We start from the raw sequence: 24,341 nt of genomic DNA on the forward strand, positions 1-24,341 counted from the left end.
AGTTGGTACATCAATGCTGCTGGTTCTAGATTCGGCACCACACACAGCCTGGTTGACTTGAACATTGGCTGTTAGATACATGTATTATTATTATACCATTGGACAATACTGCCTTATCCATTAATTATGAAGCAATATGTCAGAAGCTATGAAACCAAATATTCTGAATGATTTCTTAATTTATATATCAATTTTTTTTATTATTATTATTATCTTCATTTTTTTCTTGCTTTATTTTTTTCCATTTTTTCTTTTCCATAATTACCTCCCTTTGACTGCAAAGCTATGTCCATTTTCCAAACTACTGGTATAGCTGTCATTACTAGTTACAAAGCATGGGAATTTTCAGTTGAAAGTCTCATTTCATACTTTTCCTTTGTGTTGTTTTGAATGAGAAAACATAAAATAGTGACATCTTACCTACTGCCTTATAAGGTCACAGGGGTGACAATGAGGGAATTACATCCCGCATGCTTGAGGAAAACTCTGGATTTTTTGTTGATTTTTTTTAATTTTTTTTCAAAAGATTTTTTTTGATCTGACTAATTACCACCAAGCCTTAAACTAAAGATGATAGATAAAACATGTGACTTATCACCAATTAGTACCATAGTATTACATAATATACACACACACAGCAATGATTAAAAACATAACCAGCTGGCCATTGGAGCGAGATACTGCTTTTAACTCTGACAGAAGAGTGTATACATTCTGTGCAGAATGCATGTAATGCATGTACTTGGCATTAGAATGTGCAACCGGTGCACACGCCGTTTGTTTGGTATACACCTTGTAATCCAGCACACCTGGGGGCACTTTGGAGCAGCCACATTTCTTATGATGCCACTGAAACAACGTGCAAAAAAGAAGACATTATTTCTAATGCAGGTGAAATGCATTGCATACGCCTTATGGGTTATATTTAAACTGGGTGTTGGTAGGATATATGTGTTCTTAGGAGGGATAAATAGAAAAGTCTGCTGCAAATCACAGCCTAGTGGGTCATTACCAATTTGGTGCCAGATGTTTTGATTTGTACCACTTATCAGATAATAAAGTTTTTATAAACATAGTGTAATTCTATGGACTGTTATAGGTTTAAAGTATTTTCTAATTCCGTTAACCTTATTTGTTCCAAGCAGCAAGCCAATATCTGAATGTGAAATATATCTTAAATTAATTTGATGTTATTTGTCCCCTACCAGTGAAACGGGGATACACGTTTCCTCTCTCTCAGACTTGTACGTTTGTAAGTAATGCTAAAATTTGTCAGAACTCAAATTATCAGACAGACTATGGTAACAGGGAGCGTTATAGTATCCAGAATGGGACGTATTATCAGGCAGACTATGGTAACAGGGAGAGTTATAGTATCCAGAATGGGACGAATTATCAGACAGACTATGGTAACAGGGAGAGTTATAGTATCCAGAATGGGACGTATTATCAGACAGACTATGGTAACAGGGAGAGTTATAGTATCCAGAATGGGACGTATTATCAGACAGACTATGGTAACAGGGAGAGTTATAGTATCCAGAATGGGACGTATTATCAGACAGACTATGGTAACAGGGAGAGTTATAGTATCCAGAATGGGACGAATTATCAGACAGACTATGGTAACAGGGAGAGTTATAGTATCCAGAATGGGACGTATTATCAGACAGACTATGGTAACAGGGAGAGTTATAGTATCCAGAATGGGACGTATTATCAGACAGACTATGGTAACGGGGAGCGTTATAGTATCCAGAATGGGACGTATTATCAGACAGACTATGGTAACAGGGAGAGTTATAGTATCCAGAATGGGACGTATTATCAGACAGACTATGGTAACAGGGAGCGTTATAGTATCCAGAATGGGACAGACTATGATAGTATGTTATGATGATTGAGACTGTTTGGGTAAGCACCTATAAAACATCACTGGCATACCTCAATAGTGATGGATCTCCGAACAAACATGATAGATTTATCCAATAACAGACGGTGTTGATAGAGCGATTTAGCCTATCAGAAACCAACCTAATGAGATGTATTTAGTTAATTTGATTTGTTGAGATGCCAGTAGTTTGTCTATCATTACAGTAATACTTGGTTTGTAGTGATAGAGTTGTGTTACCAGAGTGGAGTACTCTTATCTAGAGGAATAAGTCAACACAGAAATAAATGTATACCTATTGGGTCAATAGTGATGGCCAGATAGAACTTTTGTAAATGTATTGCTAGTTGACAAAGATATGGACTGTCAGTGGTAGTGATAATGTATAAATACTCTTGGGACAGATTTAGAAATACCCCATAATCTTTGGACAGACACTTTAGACTCCACTGGTCTGTACTACTAGTTGTGATGGTATCATAAAATTACCCATAATATTTGGACAAGCACTTCAGATTCAACAAGTTGTGTTGTTAAAATAAGGCAACAAGTAGCCTAAGATTTGAGTTGTATGCCTCAAAATGTTTAGTATCATTGATATATCAGAGTCAGAACTACCATAAAAAACTTCCAAGATCTCATGAGAAACGACAAAATGTCCCTTCTACATTCAAGAGAAACAGCTTAAATGTATCAAATGTAAAAGGTTTATACCTAATAAAAGCATAGCGTTACTTATTGTTAATGTTCAATAATGAGGGAAAGATTGAGCTTACTCTTTTTTCCACACGAAATAAAATTTAAAATGTCTAGCTTTTTAATCCACTAGTGTTTTCACACATGAACAAACATGTTCCAGGTATTCTCCACATGCTAGCCATGTGCTCTCTGCTTTCAAGTATGTGTACTGTTAAAGTGGTGTAAGCAAGCGGGACGTGGGTCATCAATCATCAGTGGTCACATGACCTTTTAGAGTAGCCAATCAGAAACCTTGTCTCAAATATAGAGGCAACTTTGAATGATATGTAAAGGAGGTGGGTTTGCGTGTGTGTGTAGAACTTGGCTGTGACCCTGGGACTGATCGGTTGTGATGGATACCAGTTGTAGGGCGTGTATATAGGTCACACTACTGGATGCACAAATAGGGCACAGATTCTTATTCACAAGTCCCTGAAGGACTAAAGGCCACTAATCTTAAAACTACATAGATATCTATTTCTACAAGTACGTGAACTCTTCTCCTGAACTTACGATGTGAAGTTTATATGTCTTCTATTAGAAGCCGTAGTAGTGAAGGAACTGTTGACGTTACTGAGTGATACACGTTTAATGAGGTGAGCTATTATCGTATACCACAATAGCTGAGCCTGTGTAAATACTGTGTTTACAATAGTGACACCATTCCACCAAGGAATTAATGCTTCAGCGATTCTGTTTCGGTGATTCAAGACGGATCTTTCTCTTTGACAGTTACAATGAAAAATTGCAGAATCTATCCAATCAGCAAAATGTGGATTTTTTTTTTAATCTGGACCTTGTGATGTTCTATCTCAATGAGAACACTTTCTGGGATAGTTTTATGTAGAACTTTTCTGATCTCCATTGGTAAAGAAGAACATGGTTTTAAAACAGAAAAGTATTCTATCTATATAACACTGGTATGCTGATTGTAGTGATTGACAATATCTACTCTGTATGTACTACAATATTATAGCCCTTGTAGTATGGATGTGATTAATGTATACAAACATGGAGACAGCGGATAAGAAAAGGAGAGAACCTGTATGAAAGAGAAGAGTGGGATCTTCTGTTCAACAGCCACACCGACACCAATCTGGAGTAACTACAGCTAAGGAATCGCCAACCTACCAGTACTCTCTAATTTTCGATTTTGTGATTTTGTTCTGTTTTGTTAATATCAAATGAATCAAGGCAGTTAACTGGTCATCTACAATTATTCAGATATTGAATATTCACAAGAAACAAGGATTGTCTTCTGGATCTACACTGTAAATTAAAATTGTTTGATATATTTTTTGAGGATTTTTCAACAAAATGATGAGGACTATATTGTGATATTGACTTGAAGTAGTTATTTGTGGCTTTCAAGTTTGATTGGCTGAGAATTTCTGGTGAAAGAGAAATTCTGAGAATTTAGAGAAATAGATTCTCATACTAGGATTGATAATACTTCTGGAATCATGGTTCTGAAGGATATTGATGTCAACACTTGCACACATAGCAACACACCGGACAACTTTCAGAAACCTAGGAAACGGCGACATGTGGCGATTCAGCTGGACTTCGGAGATGTAGATAGCGAGAGAGTATGTAGATATATACTTACCTGTGTCAGGTGATCCACACACCTGATGAGCTATTAGTCATTAACAGACACAACATGCCATACATGAGGGAAAAAACATACATCTCAGTGGTAGACATTATAACCTACACTTCCCCTTTTGAAGTTTATACATCGAAGTAGAATTCATATTCTATACAATCAATACAATCACCCATGATAAATTACAATGATATTTTAACAGTAGATGCTAATTATTCTTTGTTGAAACAAAAATGATCAGATGATCAGCAATGTTATCTTTTTGTTTCACATCAGCAGGTATTGTCTGTATTGAGCTGTTATTTGTACCACCATTGTTAAATGACAACCTCTGTTTAGAGACCACCTTTATAATGCGACTCCTATCTAGCATTTCATTTTACCGTATTATTCTTGAAAAAACCCTGTCCCTGTTATTTATACTCAAATAAGCTGTGTGAATGTTTAGTACCATATTTATCCTCAAATAAGCCCCCTCCTCTAGTGTAAAGGTTCAGTACTGTATTTATCTTCAAAATAAGCCCCCTTCCCTAGCTAGTGTAAATGTTTTGTACCATTTTTATTCCCTTATAAGTCCCCTCCCCTAGTGTATAAGTTTCGTGTTAAGGTAGGTTTATTAGTAAACCACTATTAGCCTATTCTACATTAAAATAGATGATTTTGCAAAAATGAAGAAGGGAGCTTATTTTTAATGGCAGCAACTTATTTGCCGATAGATAGGATAACTTAATAAGATCATCTCCCTTTGTAAAATATTCTGTATCTACTGTGTATAAAATATGATAATAAATTTTACTAATTCATTCTTGTATTGGAGAATTACGTAAACGAAAGTTCTGACAAACTTATAATGATAATAACCACAAATTCTTAAGTTTTTATTAAATTTTGATTTTGTAATTTCAGGTTTACTATGCAAAGAAGAAGCGACGTGCTGCTCAGGGAGCTCAAGGGGACGAAAGCAGTCACAAGAAAGGCAAGGTCAACATACACGCGTATAACGACGGCTATGATGACGCCAATCACGACTATATTGTCAACCCTGGGGAGAAATGGCTAGAAAGATATGAGATAGACTCGCTAATCGGCAAAGGTTCCTTCGGACAGGTGAGTGATTTTGGTCCTCAGTAGAATATGGATGATCGGAAAAGTGAAGGTCTTGAGTGAGAAATTAAAAGTGATTTTGTTTGTTTGGAAAAGATTTGGAGTAATTATAAATTCAAAAGAATTGACATATTCTTCTTTATGTTTGTCATTCCAACTTCTGCAAAAATGATTGATCTCCTTTTGTGTTTTCTATGTTTACTGCATTCAAAAAAATAAATAAAATGAAACTTCATAACTAGAAGTTGACCTTTAGAACTAAGAAGTAGGTTAAACCCTTGATTTATGTTAAGTATATTTTGGACAATATATGAAATTCTAATTTTCATAACGACAGTTCATGTTTCAAAAACTGAATATTTTCTCTGATTTTAGCTTTTATTTTATTGAAAAATATATGTATTGTTGTAAATATTATTATAGATTTTAATTGTTATTAGATGATAAGAACTAAGCCTTCCCTAGGGACAGCCTATATCAGGTGAAAGAACCCGAGGTTATAGTGTCAATTGTTGTATAACCTTGCATACATATATTTTGTGGGAGGGGGGAGAGGAGCTTAACCTTGGAAGTTAATCACTTTATGCAACCTTCAAGGTCGTCATTGAACATGCTTAGATAAATATTATGTGTATGGTATGGAGATGACCTTGATTCTATCATAGTTCCTGTTGGACCTCCGTGGGAGAGTGCTTCTATAAGCCACTTCACTGTGTGCTTGTTACATAACCATAAATTCAGCCGAATCAGTTGACATGCAACTACTTAACAGCAGAGAGCTATCTAAAAAAAAAATGTGAGGGAAATTATGAAATTATAAGTAATGGAAGAAAAAACAGTATATGTAGTAAGTTCATAATAGTAAATTATGCAGTTGGTTTCTTTCCCTGAAGATTTTAGAGTTTTTTTAATATCCATAAATTATTCATTAAAAGTTAACACAGTCTATCGTAAATTTGACTAAATTGTTTATTTATTTTTATGTATAAAAAGGAATAACATCAACACTAACAAAGAAATACAAAAAATATACCTGTGATTGTTAGCGATAGTTTGATGTACATTTTGAATTTAAATCTAGCCTGCAGCTGCATATGGGGATAGAGTATAACTGTTTACTTTTGAAGTGAAGGCATTCATGGTCTGATGAATTTATATATTGATTGCTGCTGAATCTATAAGTTAAAATATATAAGTGCTGTCGATTGATGTGAAGATTATTTTTATTGGATCAAACATGTCCATATCCTAAATTTTCAAACATCAATGATTTTAAATTGCTTTCATTTAAAAGAGAAAAAAGACTTCTAGTGTGTAGAAATTTTTTAAAAGTCATCAAAAACAGTATTATGTGATCAGCAGCTGGTCGCATCGTGTAGATAGAACAGCGTAAGTAAAGAAGTAAAAATGGGCCATTATAGGCCTATAAATGACGGATCAACGCTTAACAGATACGGACGCTTTATGTGTAGAATAAATGCGATAAGACAGAAGGATCAATAGAGTTACTGTTAGGTTTTATTCGTCGTAATTGAGTCACCCGTACATATACACTTGATAACGTTTTTTCTCCCATCATTGGTCGTCAGTCTCCTCTTTATCTCCCAGGCAGGTGGTTTGGGGTTGGCATGTGTTGGGTCACATGATGTAGTTACTTATAAGGCTAACGGTCAGAATATGTTTTTCATAGATGACCGAGTTCAAGTTTGTATATCATAACCTGATATTTGAATTTTGCCATTTGTTGTCGGAACATCTGTCCCTTGAAATATCTTAGGACTTTCCTTATTGTAGGTCTTGGAGTACTGAATTTTCCATTTAATTTCAAACTACATTTTGTGTTTCAAATATATGTCTTCATTTCTTTTACCAGTGTTAGTGTATTATCTGACAGTAACTTTCTAAAAAAAATTTTCAATGACAGCTAATAGCTCTAACCATTATTTGAGCGTCCTTCTGCCGTAAAGCGTTCCCTGCATTCAGTACATTCTACAAGTAAAACTCTTCATCCCATATGTCCCTGGTATGTGTCCTTCAATCAACAGATTGGACAAAGTTGTCCTGTACAAATTCCTTCACATCAACACCCCTCTTTGAAAGAGACCCCCTCCTATTTTGTGCCACCTGCCTGTAGTTCCAATCTACAGGTAAAACTTTAGAAAAGTTTTAGTTTGAATTCCTTCACACTTTCGGTCACCCCTGCTAGCTGATACCATCTGCCAGTGGTCCAATGCTTCTGTTAGAAGTTGGAAAACTTTTCAAAGAAGTTCTCAGTCACTTTGATAAACCCAGCCATCTGCCTCTGACTTCTCACGTGCAATCGCTCGCCGACATCGGCCGAGAAGCAGGTGTCTTTGTCTACATGTATAGCAATTATTGCTAAGGTGGATAAATTCCGACACACTCCAGGTCCTGTGATGAGCAGTACGATGTACCTGGCCCCGTCTCCGGACCTTTGGTTGGTCTGTACCTGTACCACCTGGCCTGACTGGCCACGGTCCATCAACACATTTTCGTTTGTTGTTTAGCAGCACAAAAGATGGAGCTGATCATTATAACGGCTCCCCGATCCAATTGTCGTTTGTTGAGAGGGGTATTAACAATGGAGGGAGGAACATTATAACGGTACCTTGTCCAATGTTTGCTTTGTTAGGATACGACGACAATAGTGAGGGGAATTATAACGGTCCGCGCCCAAAGTTTTGTTTGTCGCCAGGGCCTACTAGCCAAGTGTCATTTGTCTTTTGAGATCTACAAAAGGTTTAAAAGGCGATTATAACGGTAACAGGTAACTTTACCGACCTCCACCAGCGGATTGAGTGTTGAAGAGTGAAAAGGAGTAACGGCTTCATTGTTGATGTGGTTGAATTTTTAGATTGCTTTTCTGTGTATAAAACTCAGTTGGAACAGATACCTATCTGGCCAGAAAAGTACCCATCTCTTTTTACTTTTGTAAGGAAAAGATGACACTACTTCCATGTATTTTTAAAAACGCTGTTCATATCAAAATTCATATGTAAAATAATGTAATAAAAATCTCCCAAGAAATGAAATGAACAACTTAACATTGTGAAGAGACCAAAGGAAAATTTAACAGGTAATATCTATTGTTCATGAGAAATCTTTCAAAGTAAGAAGTTTAAACAAATTCTTCAAACAGATATTTACTTTTTAAGCGTGACAAGCCATTTTTCTAAACACAAGCTTGAATTATATATCAATAAACTATCTAAAGAGAAAGCCCTAAACTGAAATGAAGTCAAAATTTTCTCCCAATTTGTAAGTACTGGTGAACTTGTTAGAGCTTGACTTCCCAGTAACAAGCTGACCTTTGACCCTTACACCACCCCAATCATGTGCCCTCAGCACCCGACTGCCCTTACCTGCCAAATTAGCATACAGGTGATACGTGCATGTGTCGCTCGTGCACCTGTCCGCTCCTGACCTGTAGATTACCTGTTGAATGCTTCCATGCGCCATCGAGTGCCTGCCAGGTACGTTCGCGGTCGAACGGATAATAATTCGCCACACAATTACATGTGTAAAAAAAAAAATACAAGTCGGCCTTGATATGGTCACAGTCTACTGAATCTGACTTTGGACAATGGAGCTGATTCACACCCCATAACTGTAGCATTGGAGACTCTTTAGACAGGTGGAAATATTGACAAACTGTCAAAAACTGAACGGTCCAAACCACATACAGACAGACATCTTAAAAAGTTAATGAATCTCACTATCAATTTATCATTAATATCTAAAAACCAATTTGGACGATAAAATTACTTTCCCAAAAAGAATGCAGACAGGTGAAAATATTGATCACCCAAATGTCACCAAAAAATCAATGATCCACAGACTGAAAGCAATTGAGATAGAAAAATTGATTTAAATAAAAGAAAGTGTCAAATATTTATCCAAAGATTTTTTCTTTTAATTGGATATTTAATTTTTCAGACTTAACAAACGTTTTATTCTTTCTGAAGAATATTGATGCAAAGATTATGATGATTTATAGTGAAGTAGATAGATGGAGGTAGATATTTTGATTGGGACTATATGTCATGCCAGGTGTGAAGATTATCATTTGTTTTTGTCTCATAGAAAGTTACATTTACATCAAAAATTTAGATCAGAAATAAATTAAATTTGTTTTAGAATACGTAGACAGGTTTAGAAATGCTGAGGTTTCGTATGTCTTATAGACATTTTCTAGTTTTATAAATAATTAAGTTTGTTAGATTCCATTTAATTATATATACATTGAACTGTATAATTGGTATAGAAGGTTCCAAGGAGTATTTACTCTAAGCAAGTGGAAGGTCACATATTCATACTAATCAGGAGATCAATAAATTGTTCTTTAGTTATACAGATTTTGAAATTTGCGAGTTGGTAGTTAAACTTGTGAGAGGGTAGGAATTTAAAAAAAAAAATTAAGTGGGAAGAAAATAAATTATAAGATTTGAATAGGAAAATTATTTTTTTTAAATATGTGTTTTTAGCTCACCTGGACCGAAGGTCCGGTGAGCTTATGCCATGGTGCGGCGTCCGTCGTCCGTCGTCCGGTGTCCGTCGTCCGTCGTCCGTCGTCCGTCCGTCAACATTTGCTTCAAATCGCTACTAGTCAAAAAGTTCTTATTGGATTTTGACCAAATTTGGCCAGAAACATCCTTGGCAGAAGGGGATCAGATTTTGCATAAATGGTGACTCTGACCCCCAAGGGGCCTGAGGGGCGGGGTCCAATAGGGGAAATTGAGGCAATTCCTTTAAATCGCTACTAGTCATAAAGTTATGAATGGATTTGAACCCAATTTGGTCAGAAACATCCTTTGGGGAAGGGGAACAGATTTTGCATAAATGGTGACTCTGACCCCCAAGGGGCCAAAGGGGCGGGGCCTAATGGGGAAATAGAGGTAATTCCTTCAAATCGCTACTAGTCATAAAGTTATGAATGGATTTGAACCCAATTTGGTCAGAAACATCCTTTGGGGAAGGGGAACAGATTTTGCATAAATGGTTACTCTGACCCCCAAGGGTCCAAAGGGGTGGGGCCCCATATGGGAAATAGAGGTAATTCCTTCAAATCGCTACTAGTCATAAAGTTATGAATGGATTTGAACCCAATTTGGTCAGAAACATCCTTCAGGGAAGGGGATCAGATTTTGCATAAATGGTGACTCTGACCCCCAAGGGGGCCTGAGGGGCGGGGCCCAATGGGGAAATTAAGGCAATTCCTTTAAATCGCTACTAGTCATAAAGTTATGAATGGATTTGAACCCAATATGGTCAGAAACATCCTTTGGGGAAGGGGAACAGATTTTGCATAAATGGTGACTCTGACCCCCCAAGGGGCCAAAGGGGCGGGGCCTAATGGGGAAATAGAGGTAATTCCTTAAAATCGCTACTAGTCATAAAGTTATGAATGGATTTGAACCCAATATGGTCAGAAACATCCTTTGGGGAAGGGGAACAGATTTTGCATAAATGGTGACTCTGACCCCCGAGGGGCCAAAGGGGCGGGCCCCATATGGGAAATAGAGGTTATTCCTTTAAATCGCTACTAGTCATAAATTTATGAATGGATTTGAACCCAATTGAGTAAGAAACATTCTTTGGGGAAGGGGAACAGATTTTGCATAAATGGTGACTCTGACCCCAAAGGGGCCAAAGGGTCGGGGCCTAATGGGGAAATAGAGGTAATTCCTTAAAATCGCTACTAGTCATAAAGTTATGAATGGATTTGAACCCAATATGGTCAGAAACATCCTTTGGGGAAGGGGAACAGATTTTGCATAAATGGTGACTCTGACCCCCGAGGGGCCAAAGGGGCGGGGCCCCATATGGGAAATAGAGATTATTCCTTTAAATCGCTACTAGTCATAAATTTATGAATGGATTTGAACCCAATTGAGTAAGAAACATTCTTTGGGGAAGGGGAACAGATTTTGCATAAATGGTGACTCTGACCCCAAAGGGGCCAAAGGGGCGGGGCCTAATGGGGAAATAGAGGTAATTCCTTAAAATCGCTACTAGTTATAAAGTTATGAATGGATTTGAACACAATTTGGTAAGAAACATTCTTGGGGGAAGGGGAACAGATTTTGCATAAATGGTGACTCTGACCCCCGAGGGGCAAAAGGGGCGGGGCCCCATATGGGAAATAGAGGTAATTCCTTTAAATCACTACTAGTCATAAAGTTATAAATGCATGTTGTAAACTCAGAGAGTCTGGACTTCATTATTTCTTTAAAGCAGTTGGGATCCCCACGCTGTAACCATAAATAGCATTGTTTGAGGTTAACAAACAAAAGGAATTGAACATGAACATTATTTTGACATTTGGTCAAAGCCAACCAGGTGAGCGATACAGGCCCTATGGGCCTCTTGTTTTGTTTTTTGTTGTTGTTTTTTTTGTTTTATTTCTAATTTAAAGTTATAATTTATGGCATTCAGGCATGCAGCATTCTGTTGAATTTTCAATGCTGATCTAACATTTGTGTTTAAATGAAGGCAAATGATTGTGACATTTCAGTGTTTGATGTTGTGGTTTATGTTATTTAGGTGGTAAAGGCGTATGACCACACTGACCAGGAGCAAGTAGCCATCAAGATTATCAAGAACAAAAAGCCTTTCCTTAACCAGGCCCAGATAGAGGTCAAACTTCTAGAACTTATGAATAAACATGACAGGGAAAACAAGTATTATATAGGTAAGTATAGCTTAGAGAGACAAACAAGAACATGAATTAAGAATCAGTATTATTTTCTTTAATTATAGTGGGCCTACCATTTCTTATAGGTGAGTCCACTGATGGAAAATAAAAAAACAAATAAAAACAGAAAAAACTGAATTGAATTGCCACCTCCCTGAAATTTTTCCTCAGAAGTAGTACCATATCTTAAAGGTGGTTGTATAATAAAAATTGATAAAAAAAAAAGGCTCCACACTTTGAAATTTTAAAGAATGGGAAAATGTATTTTCATTACTTTCAAATATTTGTTTAATATTATTGTTTGAAATCTCAGATATTGACTGCATTTGCTAGTTAGTTTGTCAGAATGTCAGATATTGCTGATCTGTCAAAATCTTGCTGCATTCTATGCTAATGTTGTTTGTTTTCTTTTGCAGTGAAACTCAAGAGACATTTCATGTTCAGGAATCACCTTTGTCTTGTGTTCGAACTTCTTTCTTACAATTTGTATGACTTATTACGGAACACCAATTTCCGTGGAGTCTCGTTAAATTTGACTCGAAAGTTTGCTCAACAACTGTGTACGGCGTTGCTATTTTTAGCAACTCCTGAGCTAAACATTATACATTGTGACCTTAAACCTGAAAACATTCTGTTGTGTAATCCGAAACGAAGTGCAATCAAGATCGTGGATTTTGGTAGTTCCTGTCAACTAGGTCAACGGGTGAGTAACTTACAAATTATTCTGATATGTAGTCTGCAGGGTCTAGGTCAAAGGGTCAGTAAGTAACCAATTATCTTGGAGAATTGTCTGAAGGTCAAGGTCAAAGGGCAAGTAACTAACAATAAATTTTTGAAGATTTGTCTAAAGGTCAAGTTCAAAGGGTTAGGTACCTGAGGAGATATCTCGTCACTATCTGTAACCATAGAAAAGACTAAATAGTTGGCAATATGTATCATTTAATATTAAAGCTAGAGGCTAGAAGAACCTCCATGCAAATATTGGCTGAGAAAAGGAACACAAGTTCTTGCCAGTGAAAAAGATTGATTGATGGATGGACAGGGCAACCTTTGCTCAACTAGGCCTCTAGTTTTTGTTGGCTCCTATCGTGATGTTATTTGGGACATAAGGGAATTCCAAAAACCTGATGACTCTTTCAAAAAAAAAATACACAAAACCCCTTTATTGAAATGTTGATGATGGTGAATAACTGTTTAATTCCATCATACCATAGCTGAGGAATTTTAGCTGTATAAAAACTGTGATGTTTAATCTGGTAGAGAGATGGAGTCTTCGTGTGTACAGATTTATATTATAGCTGTGATAAGTTGGGTGATAAGCTGGCTTTATCCCTCTAGATTCTCCCATCTCCATACCATGTGGTTGTGATCACTTTCTAATCTCCAGGCCAACAAAATCAGTATCTCAATCCAATCTTCTACTAGGCCATGACTAGCTTCAGCTGGAAACAGACATCTAACTTATTACATAGCACACAAAAAAATTGATTTGAAAAGAGAACAAAAAAAATTTACATTTTTTTTTGGACAATGTTTCGCAAAAGTTGCAGACAATTTTAATGAAAAAATCTGGTGCAGCCTAAAAAGTTATCTTGACGATCAAATGAGAAGCGATATGATTTGCTAGCTTCTATTGTACTTGTAGAAAATATTTCTTTTTATAGCTGACTCGGGTATAACATGTTGATGCATTTAAAACTTCGTGGAAGCTTTCCATTATCTTCTATAATCCTTTGTCTGGCTTCTGACGCGAATTAAGGTTTCTGAGAGATTTTTCACAGATTTGTAGCTTGTACATGCATTTGGAGATTGATAAACTCGATAACATGCACAAACTTTTACACAACAGGGTGTGAGGGGACACTTTTTTTTAAACAATCTTTTGAAATAAGGAGGCTGTATGAACATAAAGTAATTATAGTAATGCTGTAAAAAAGAATTTGGATTAGGAAATAGATTTGCCGATTTTGAAAGATTCAAAATGAGATAAACAGCTGACGAAAATGTTTGATGTGGTTTAAGACAGGAACAATACATGGGTCTATGTCTGGTTAGGTACACAAGGGTCGTACCAGCTTCTTTAGGATACCTGTTCTGATGATAAAGTAGCTTGCCATCATCAAAACACATTCTCTGGATCGTTTACACAATGAATCTTTTGAAGGTTGTGGTAGTTTTCCTATCTTACTATCGTAGATGTTAAAACTGCTTCAAACTTTCACTTCCTGCTATTGATAGAGATTTATTATCTTGCTTAAAATATCAATTAATAGACTGCAGTGCCTAAAATATCAATTAATGGACTGCAGTGCCTAAAATATCAATTAATGGACTGCAGTGCTTAAAATATCAATTAATAGACTGCAGTGCCTAAAATATCAATTAATAGACTGCAGTGCTTAAAATATCAATTATTGGACTGCAGTGCCTAAAATATCAATTATTGGACTGCAGTGCCTAAAATATCAATTATTGGACTGCAGTTCCTAAAATATCAATTATTGGACTGCAGTGCCTAAAATATCAATTAATAGACTGCAGTGCCTAAAATATCAATTAATAGACTGCAGTGCTTAAAATATCAATTATTGGACTGCAGTGCCTAAAATATCAATTATTGGACTGCAGTGCCTAAAATATCAATTATTGGACTGCAGTGCCTAAAATATCAATTATTGGACTGCAGTGCCTAAAATATCAATTATTGGACTGCAGTTCCTAAAATATCAATTATTGGACTGCTGTGCTTAAAATATCAATTATTGGACTGCTGTGCTTAAAATATCAATTATTGGACTGCAGTGCCTAAAATATCAATTAATGGATAATATCAATTATTGGACTGCAGTAATAAAAGTGTAAAATTTTGACGAATAAGGAAGAAAATTTTAAATAACTTTCGCTGTTTATAATATCATAGAATCTGGCATTTAAAAAATAATAATCTTAATAGTAAAATAGAGATTAAGGGTGATATTCATTCAATTTTATTCACACCCTTACTGTTTCGACTGACAGACATCCCGCCCCTCCCCTTCTACATTTCAAACTTTGTGAATCATTCACTGAAAAATTAATTACCTCAGCTGATGATTAGGTGTATGTGTGTCAGGCCAAGTCTGATTAATTCACTGACTTTTAATGATAAAACATCACAGGTCCACTTTTCAGGAGGAGAGATGTGGGTTAGAGAGATCGGTGGAGATTTATGGGTTAAGGGAATATGCATTCCCAGTGTTTTGATAAAAGATGTTCAGTTTGTTTCAAATTTCTTATGAGGCTAATCAAAAAGTTCTCTTTTGAAAAATTGAAAGACTTCTGAAATGCAATAAATATTTTAAGATTTTAATATTTAGATTAAAAAAAATCAATGCTTGAAACCAGCCTTGACCTTTAACTCTGGTATATGTTTGAGAAAATGTTTGCATTCTTCTATACAGATGACCCTCTGTACCTTTTCTTAGTTCAATTAGTTTGGTCAGATAATCAAACCCTGTCTAAATGAGGTGTAGTCTGTGGCAGGTTCATCAGGTCAGTATTTAGAACCAGGCTTTATTCTTGTAGAACCTTTGATAAGTAAAATACACTGTTGTACAGAACTGATTGATATGCTGATTCTGTTGTAGATATTAGTTACCAGGATCAGAATAATAAATATGAACAGAAGACCCAATTAAAAAAATGTACTTGTCTGAACTGAAAATGAGTTCAAAGTTACTATCATACATATAAATGAGCAGAAAAGTACCTGTTCAAGGTAAATGTGAGAAATTCTAGCATTTCCTTGAAAATGACAACTCCCCAGACGTTAGGCAGTTGATAAAGGTGCCGGGGAGATTGGTATGCACCCGCCAGTTTTGTAGAAATTGCTTTTTAGCCCACCATCATCAGATGGTGGGCTATTCAAATCGCCCTGCGTCCGTGGTCCGTCGTCCGTCCGTCCGTCCGTCCCTCCGTCCCTCCGTCCGTAAACAATTCTTGTTATCTCTATTTCTCAGAAAGTACTGAAGGGATCTTTCTCAAATTTCATATGTAGGTTCCCCTTGGTGCCTAGTTATGCATATTGCGTTTTGAGACCAATCGGAAAACAACATGGCCGACAGGCAGCCATCTTGGATTTTGACAATTGAAATTTGTTATCGCTATTTCTGAGAAAGTACTGAATGGATCTTTCTGAAATTTCATATGTAAGTTTTCCTTGGTGCCTAGTTATGCATATTGCGTTTTGAGACCAATCCGAAAACAACATGGCCGACAGGCAGCCATCTTGGATTTTGACAATTGAAGTTTGTTATCGCTATTTCTGAGAATGTACTGAATGGATCTTTCTGAAATTTTATATGTAGGCTCCCCTTGATGCCTAGTTATGCATATTGCATTTTGAGACCAATCGAAAAACGACATGGCCGACAGGCAGCCATCTTGGATTTTGACAATTGAAGTTTGTTATCGCTATTTCTGAGAAAGTACTGAATGGATCTTTCTCAAATTTCATATGTAAGTTTCCCTTGGTGCCTAGTTATGCATATTGCGTTTTGAGACCAATCTGAAAACAACATGGCCGATAGGCAGCCATCTTGGATTTTGACAATTGAAGTTTGTTATCACTATTTCTGAGAAAGTATTTAAGGGATCTTTCTCAAATTTCATATGTAAGTTTCCCTTGGTGCCTAGTTATACATGTTGCGTTTTGAGACCAATCAGAAAACAACATGGCTGACAGGCAGCCATCTTGGATTTTGACAATTTAAGTTTGTTATCACTATTTCTGAGAAAGTACTGAATGGATCTTTCTGAAATTTCATATGTACGTTTCCCTTGGTGCCTAGTTATGCATATTGCATTTTGAGACCAATCTGAAAATAACATGGCCGACAGGCAGCCATCTTGGATTTTGACAATTGAAATTTGTTATCACTATTTCTGAGAAAGTACTGAATGGATCTTTCTGAAATTTCATATGTAAGTTTCCCTTGGTGCCTAGTTATGCATATTGCGTTTTGAGACCAATCTGAAAACAACATGGCCGACATGCAGCCATCTTGGATTTTGACAATTGATGTTTGTTATCACTATTTCTGAGAAAGTATTTAAGGGATCTTTCTTAAATTTCATATGTAAGTTTCCCTTGGTGCCTAGTTATGCATATTGCATTTTGAGACTTATCTGAAAATAACATGGCCAACAGGCAGCCATCTTGGATTTTGACAATTGAAGTTTGTTATCGCTATTTCTGAGAAAGTACTGACGGGATCTTTCTCAAATTTCATATGGAGGTTCCCCTTGGTGCCTCGTTATGCTTATTGCATTTTGAGATCAATTGGAAAACAATATGGCCGACAGACCGCCATCTTGGATTTTGACAATTGAAGTTTGTTATCTCTATTTCTCAAAGTACTGAATGGATCTTTCTCAAATTTCATAAGTAGGTTCCCCTTGGTCCCTTGTATTGCATTTTTGGACCAGTCTGTCCTGAAAACAACCTGGCAAACAAACAGCCATTATCGTTAAATCTCAAATTTCTTATATAGCTAGGATTCCCTTGTTTTAAAAAGTACTGGAGGGATGTCTCAATTTGCACAGATTAGTAAAATGAAGGGAAAAGTAGAGAAAAGATCAATCTGACATGGAACCTATGAAGATCATTCAATGGTGGGCGCCAAGATCCCTCTGGGATCTCTTGTTTAGTTTGGCATCAAGCATCAATTGTTGTTTAAAACAACACAAAATGATTTATATATATCATGGTTATGCATATAGATGTTAATTGTTACACAGTTAATTCCTGTAAATTAGGCTAAGTTTGTGATATGGAGTATGTAAAGTTTTAATCTACAATAGTAAGGTTAAGACCTGTCAAATGTTGATCAGGAAAAAGTTTGGGTATAAGGGCCATGTTAGTGAGTTGGAGCATTTTGGGGGAAAACAGCAATCATTACCATTACACTTATGATAAACTCCTTTCTATTTCCTTGTGGCAGTCTGGAATCAAATCCCTACATTTAATATGGTTTTGTGGGAAAACAGTTTAATTTGACACTCAATTCAATGGCATATTATTTTTAGACCAATTAGAACTCTTTTTAGATGAAGGCACAAAATTGTGAGAATGGCCTCTACCTTAATACATTTTTATTTGGCCTTGATAATGTGATTGAAATATGCCTGATACAGCATAAATTACTATATAATTGAATACTGAACAGCTGTTGATACCGGTAATTAATTCCATCACAGGTGTTCAAACCGTTGTATACTTACTTGCATCTGTAACAGCAGTCAATGTATACACAAATCAGTCGTATGCTATAATTTTGTCAAATAATGCATAATGCATTCAGATTTGTGTTGTTTTAGTACTCTGAACATCATTTGTCAGGTTTTGTTTTCAGCTGTCTGTCAATTAAAGATGAGAGAAATATGTAGATTTCTTTGAATAATAATTAAATTGATGCCCTGGTAAAGGTCATTATTACCCATAGTGCACTCAGAAATATACCATGACAAATAGGCCCCCTCCCCTAGTATTAAAGATAGAAATATACCATGACAGAAAGGCCCCCTCCCCTAGTATTAAAGATAGAAATATACCATGACAGAAAGGCCCCCTCCCCTAGTATTAAAGATAGAAATATACCATGACAGAAAGGCCCCCTCCCCTAGTATTAAAGATTAAGGCAGGCTTACTTGTGAACTACCATTATCTTACCTTTTTAGAATTTATTCTGTAAAATTGAAGAAGGGGCCTTATTTACAGATGAATATATGGTACTAATTTCCTATGACAAGTTATCAGATTGAGGGTAAAGGCCTTATATAATGGGGGTCCTGAAGGATCACCAGTTCTGTGTTTTCCACATACGAGGTGTAAAATAGGCAAACAATTATCAATATAGGTCTATGAAACCAGTTTGATTGAGAGAGGAAAGATTGGTTAATATTTTTCATTTTCTGGTTTAGTAGTAAGTATCCCTAGACATCTGTACTAAAACGACTGGCTTAAATGATTTCCTTTGTCTTGTGTGAGTATTTATGTTCTCATTAATGTGAAAATCTGCTGGTTTACAGCACATTGGAATTGGTCCGTGTAACTGATGGTATCTTATAATGTTGGCAAAGTGTTACAAAATTTTGAGCGGAGATTTAAAAACAAAGTAAAATAACTGAGGTCACAAGGTTAGGGTTACATTAGCATTCGTGTCCATGAATGTGTTATATTATAATTTGTTAAAGGGGGAAAAGTTAGTATTTGAGGAAAATAGACTAATTTAAGGGGAGATTTGTAAACAAAGTAAAAAATTTAAGGATACTTGATAAGGTGTTAAGTGGTTACATTAGCCAAGTGGGAAAAAAGTTCTTCAGTATTGGAGAAAAGCTCACCAATCTTTAAGGGGAGATTTAAAAATAAAAAAACGAGGTATAAAATTTGTGAGGTCACTAGGTAAGGTGTAAAGTGGCAGTATTGGCCATGTCCATGACTCAAGTGTTGTGTCTGGTATAGACTGGGTAAAACCTGGGCATTAGTCAGCCTATACAGATGTCTCTCACCGATTGCAGGCTAGACTTACACAAGTCTCTGTTTACTTATATATACCTGTACTTTAATGGGGGGAAATTGTATTTTCTCAAAATCACTGCTTAACAAAGAAGATATATTTTGGAAATCAGTACGGGGGGGAAATGAGAACATCACAGGTCTTAAAAAGAACAAATAAAAATTTACAAAGAAATTGGAATATTGTTAAAATATAATCTACGTTGTTGTCAATTTGCATATATACATGCCATTAGTGAAGTATGTACTAGACTTGGACAAGTCCCAAGTTCTGTTGCCAGTCATTAGGTAAACAAGCTAGTGATACAAAATCAGGGTTAATGTCTAGGTATGATATATAAAGAAGGAATTTCTCGGGGTGATGACTGTATACAATGTAGGCACAAATACCATATTTATCCTCAAATAAGCCCCCTCTCCATATAGTGTCGAGATTTAGTACCATCTTAATCCTCAAATAAGCCCCTCCCCCTATAGTGTCAAAGTTTAATACCATATTTATCCTCAAATAAGCTCCCTCCCCTATAGTGTCAAAGTTCAGTACCATATTTATCCTCAAATAAGCCCCCTACCCATATGGTAGAAGTTTAGTATTAAACTTTGAGGACTTATTTGTGAATAACTTTTCGCTTGCTATATCAAAATTGATGATTTTGCAAAAAATGAAGAAGGGGTTTGTTTGTGGGCAGGGGTTTATTTATGGAAAATTATGGTACTCATCAAGTAAATGGAAACATGCACAGATGAAACCAAAAGTTGATTCTGTGAACTGTGCTGGTCAATTGACATTATTGGCTATATATAGCTAGGGATTTATTGAAGATAGTATGGTACAAAAGTGCAAAATCATATACACAGCCAACATTTAAACATCCACCACAAATCTCCATGATATACATGTACTATGCATGTTTACTGCGAAAGTTAGAGTCTGAAAACACCCAAGGGTAACTTAATCCAGCGAGTATGATACAACACCAAATGTCATAGAATAATTCTGTAAATGTACGATTCTACAGACTTAATAAGCTGGAATATTAGACCTACAGACAAGTACCATTTACAGACAGATAGGAGTGGCGCTCCCTCTTTATCGTCTACCAACCAGCCGACTTGGGGATACCAGACTTATGTAGGGGTGATATAGTGCAGAAGCTGTCTTCATTTTCCAGTAGCTTGTGTCCTGTCTGTAATCTGATACCTAAAGATTGACATTGTTCAGATTTCTACAAAACAGTGACTTTTCAGTATTTACTAAGAAACAGACGTTGAGCATTATCATATATAGACTTGACATAGTTCAAGCTCTTACTCGAGAATGACTTCAATTGAGCATCTACTGAATTTGTCGAGTATCTAAGGAAAGACTGATGCATTTCAACCACTTACTGAAATGAATACTTTCTTCACCCTCTGGTGAAAGATCGACTTAGTTCAAGCATTTACTCAGAGAATGACTTCATTCGTGTTTCTGAAAGACTGAGTAGTTCAAGTATCAGGTGAAAGATATACTGAAATAATTAAATCCTTTTTTCAGCAAGTACTGAAAGATCGACTTTGTTTGACATAGACTGAGAGACTGATTTTATTGAAGTAACAACAGTGTAGGCATTTTTGCTATCTCGACTGAATATATATTAACACGAGGGGGGGGGGGGGGCATTTAAATCCAGAGATAATGTTGTCAGGACATCTTCAAACAGTTGTAACTGTATCCAGTTGTTATGGTACATGTTTTAAAGAAATTCACCTTGATAGAAAATTAAGTGGGGGAAAAAAGAAAAATCTCTCAGTTTTAGTAAGCAGAAATCAGAAAAATTCGATATTGTTTTACACTTGTACAGAATTGTGGCAATGTCATTTTAACGTGTATCTGACGTGTATAAGTTCTATGGCAGGTAACTGCCTTTTTCAAACGTTCATGCCCAGAATATTTTATCTTTTTTCTAGAATTATGCAGCTTGAGTAATATAATCGAGACGTTATAAAATGCATTTTTTTACACAATGGAATAATCTAGATGTACAAATGTTTTTTTACAATTGAAACCTCACCAATGTGATGAGAAAAAAGACTTGCTTTGTAGCGTTTATATAAAATCAATCAAGTGTAGGCTACACTAAGCAGACACCTCACATTTACATAGGCACCGACTAATGCTAGAAATAAACTCATTAGCCATTTACATAATCCAGTTCTGCACAGCTCCTGTCTGGCTGCTGGGGACTGATGTTAGGACGATTGGATTCTGTGCTGACCAGCCTGCCTGACCCAATAGGTCTAGACTTCTGCCTTCACTGACCAATTTGCACTTACAGTCGCTGATTGTGCAGCCTTTAGGACAACTTATGGTCACTTGATACAAATAATAAGCGCAATATATATTCGTGAATTTGTCAAGACTTCTGGCTAGATCCCTATGGATTCCGGAGTGGTCAGTCCATTACATCCGTAAACGTCTAGACTTCGCTGACAATGTGTCGTGATGGTCTAGACAAGTTATGGTCAGATCTAACACATAAATGTAATTTTGTCTTTTCGTTGGGAATCAGTGTCCGAATGCCTCATGTCTGGCCAATGCTTGTTTGTCTACTGGCTATGCACGGCTGGCATCTTAATTAATCAAATGTATTGACCAGAGTTTTGCATTAAAACTTCAGATCATGATTTCATTTGGTCATTGTGTGCCAAAGATATATTTTATCATAGTTCTGTAGCCATGTTTTGAATAATTCTTTCCGTACTTAAAAACGATCGATTTATATTATGGTACAATTAAAAACGATCAATTTTATATTATGGTGCACTTCTTTATTTGTAGTGAAGGAGATATTTATTATCTTTTTCCTGTTAGCCCTGTATGACCTTGACTTTGACCTTGATTAGAACGTCCCTATTAACACCATAAAATCATTTACACGATAATAACTGCCTGAATTTTATTGAAATAATTTCATAATTGATCTTTGTTGGTGTGAATTGCTAAGTAATGTAAGTTGATAAAAGTTTGATGTAAAGTTTGAATCTGTGTTTTGTAGTTATGCCAGTATATATAGAATCAGTTTTACCAATCGCAGAGTTTGATGTAATATTTTATTTTGTAGATATACCAATATATACAGAGCCGGTTTTACCGATCGCCGGAAGTACTACTGGGTATCCCCTACGATCTGGCTATAGACATGTGGTCACTAGGTTGTATACTGGTGGAAATGCACACGGGAGAACCGCTGTTTGCTGGCTCTAACGAGGTATGTAATTCATATTGTCACACAATCTCCTAACAATTGGTGGATTGACTAAATCTATTGTCAGAAATATTATTAAAAATTTCATCTGCCCAAAGCTTGAATGAGTTTATGCTATTTTGTTGCGACATCCATTGTCAGTCTTCAAACACTTTTTCTCAAGAGCTTACAGGTCTAGTTTCTTTGTAAAACTAAAAGAAAAGTTCAAAAGTTAAATCATAATGACGATATTTGATTCTACTTGAAGCTAGGAAAAAGGTTAATATTTACCTCAGATTGTGGTAGCATCAAGACAATCTAAGGGAGATAATCTAGCTTTGAGGTAAAACTTTACTTCTCTGAAGAAGTGACAGGCACAAGTTGAACATTGTAGAATATTTGATACATGCATATTGAGAGATCCTACACAAAGTCAGATTGTACAAAAACCACAAAATATTAGTAATTTTCTGTACAAACCTAGAATTACAGTAGAGATAAAATAGCGTGACTAATCCACGGATGAAAACTGGGCATTTCCTTTTATAAGGTCCTTCAAAACTGGCAAATTTTGCTCCTACTTCTTTTTGTTGCAACCACAGTTTATTACAAACTTACTTTAATTAACTCAGTTTTAATAAAGCATATCAGTGTAGTGAAAATGTTCTATTTCATTTTCAAAAATCTCCATTTCAAGAGCAAATTCTTTCACTGAAGATTGCCAATTTTAATGAAATAAATCCGAAGGCTCTAGTTAAAAACTGGAGATTTGAAATATATGATTATTAAGAATTTTTGAGTTTTGTCTACTTCATCCCCAGACTTCAGTAAAAGCTATTATGTCACAAATCCTAACAACTTTATTGAAGTTGACACATGTCCCCTTTATAAAATCATTTCTGTTTTTCAGTTTGACCAAATGATGAAGATTGTCGAGGTTCTTGGTATGCCTCCTAAAAATCTACTGGATCAGGCTCCGAAAGCTCGTAAATATTTCGACCAGTTACCAGATGGAACCTACATATGCAAGAAGTCAAAAGATGGCAAAAAGGTATTCATATCAAGATAAATATTCTGATGGTTTCCGTGGTAATAGGGACATTTTTTATGTCAGCTTACCAAAATATTTACAATTGTGGTACGTTTTCTGCATATAAACTCTCCACACAGATAATTTCCATGGTAATAGGGGAAATTTTTACATCAAGTATCAACGTACCAAAATATTTACAATTACAGAACATTCCTTGTATATCAACCTCCCACACAGATATAGCATTGCACCTTGATGTAGTTACCAAGATGAGATCAGAGATATGATAGTGACAGTATAATAGCAGTTTCATCTATTGGATATAATTGTGCAGTATGACATTGACAGTGTAATGTCTGTTTCATCCATTGGATAAAATGGTCTGTCCTGTTCAATATGACAATGGACTTCAAAACTTCAAAATAAATAAATGAATAAGCAAATAAATTTTTGAAAAAAAAAAAAGAAA

The 24,341-nt window shown here is 35.9% G+C and overlaps 1 protein-coding gene across 8 annotated transcripts in view; it reads left to right on the top strand.

The window, feature by feature from the left end:
• LOC117341475 (dual specificity tyrosine-phosphorylation-regulated kinase 1A-like) overlaps positions 1 to 24,341 on the top strand; it is an 84,894-nt gene that overhangs the window by 53,943 nt on the left and 6,610 nt on the right. For all 8 annotated transcript variants that reach the window (XM_033903335.1, XM_033903339.1, XM_033903340.1 and 5 more), the window contains exons 3-7: positions 5,145 to 5,345; positions 11,907 to 12,054; positions 12,474 to 12,760; positions 22,717 to 22,863; positions 23,750 to 23,890. In XM_033903335.1, the coding sequence (XP_033759226.1) occupies positions 5,145 to 5,345; positions 11,907 to 12,054; positions 12,474 to 12,760; positions 22,717 to 22,863; positions 23,750 to 23,890 (924 nt within the window). The remainder of the gene's footprint in view (positions 1 to 5,144; positions 5,346 to 11,906; positions 12,055 to 12,473; positions 12,761 to 22,716; positions 22,864 to 23,749; positions 23,891 to 24,341) is intronic.

Source organism: Pecten maximus, chromosome 13, assembly GCF_902652985.1.
Source record: "Pecten maximus chromosome 13, xPecMax1.1, whole genome shotgun sequence".
Lineage (NCBI taxonomy): Eukaryota > Metazoa > Mollusca > Bivalvia > Pectinida > Pectinidae > Pecten > Pecten maximus.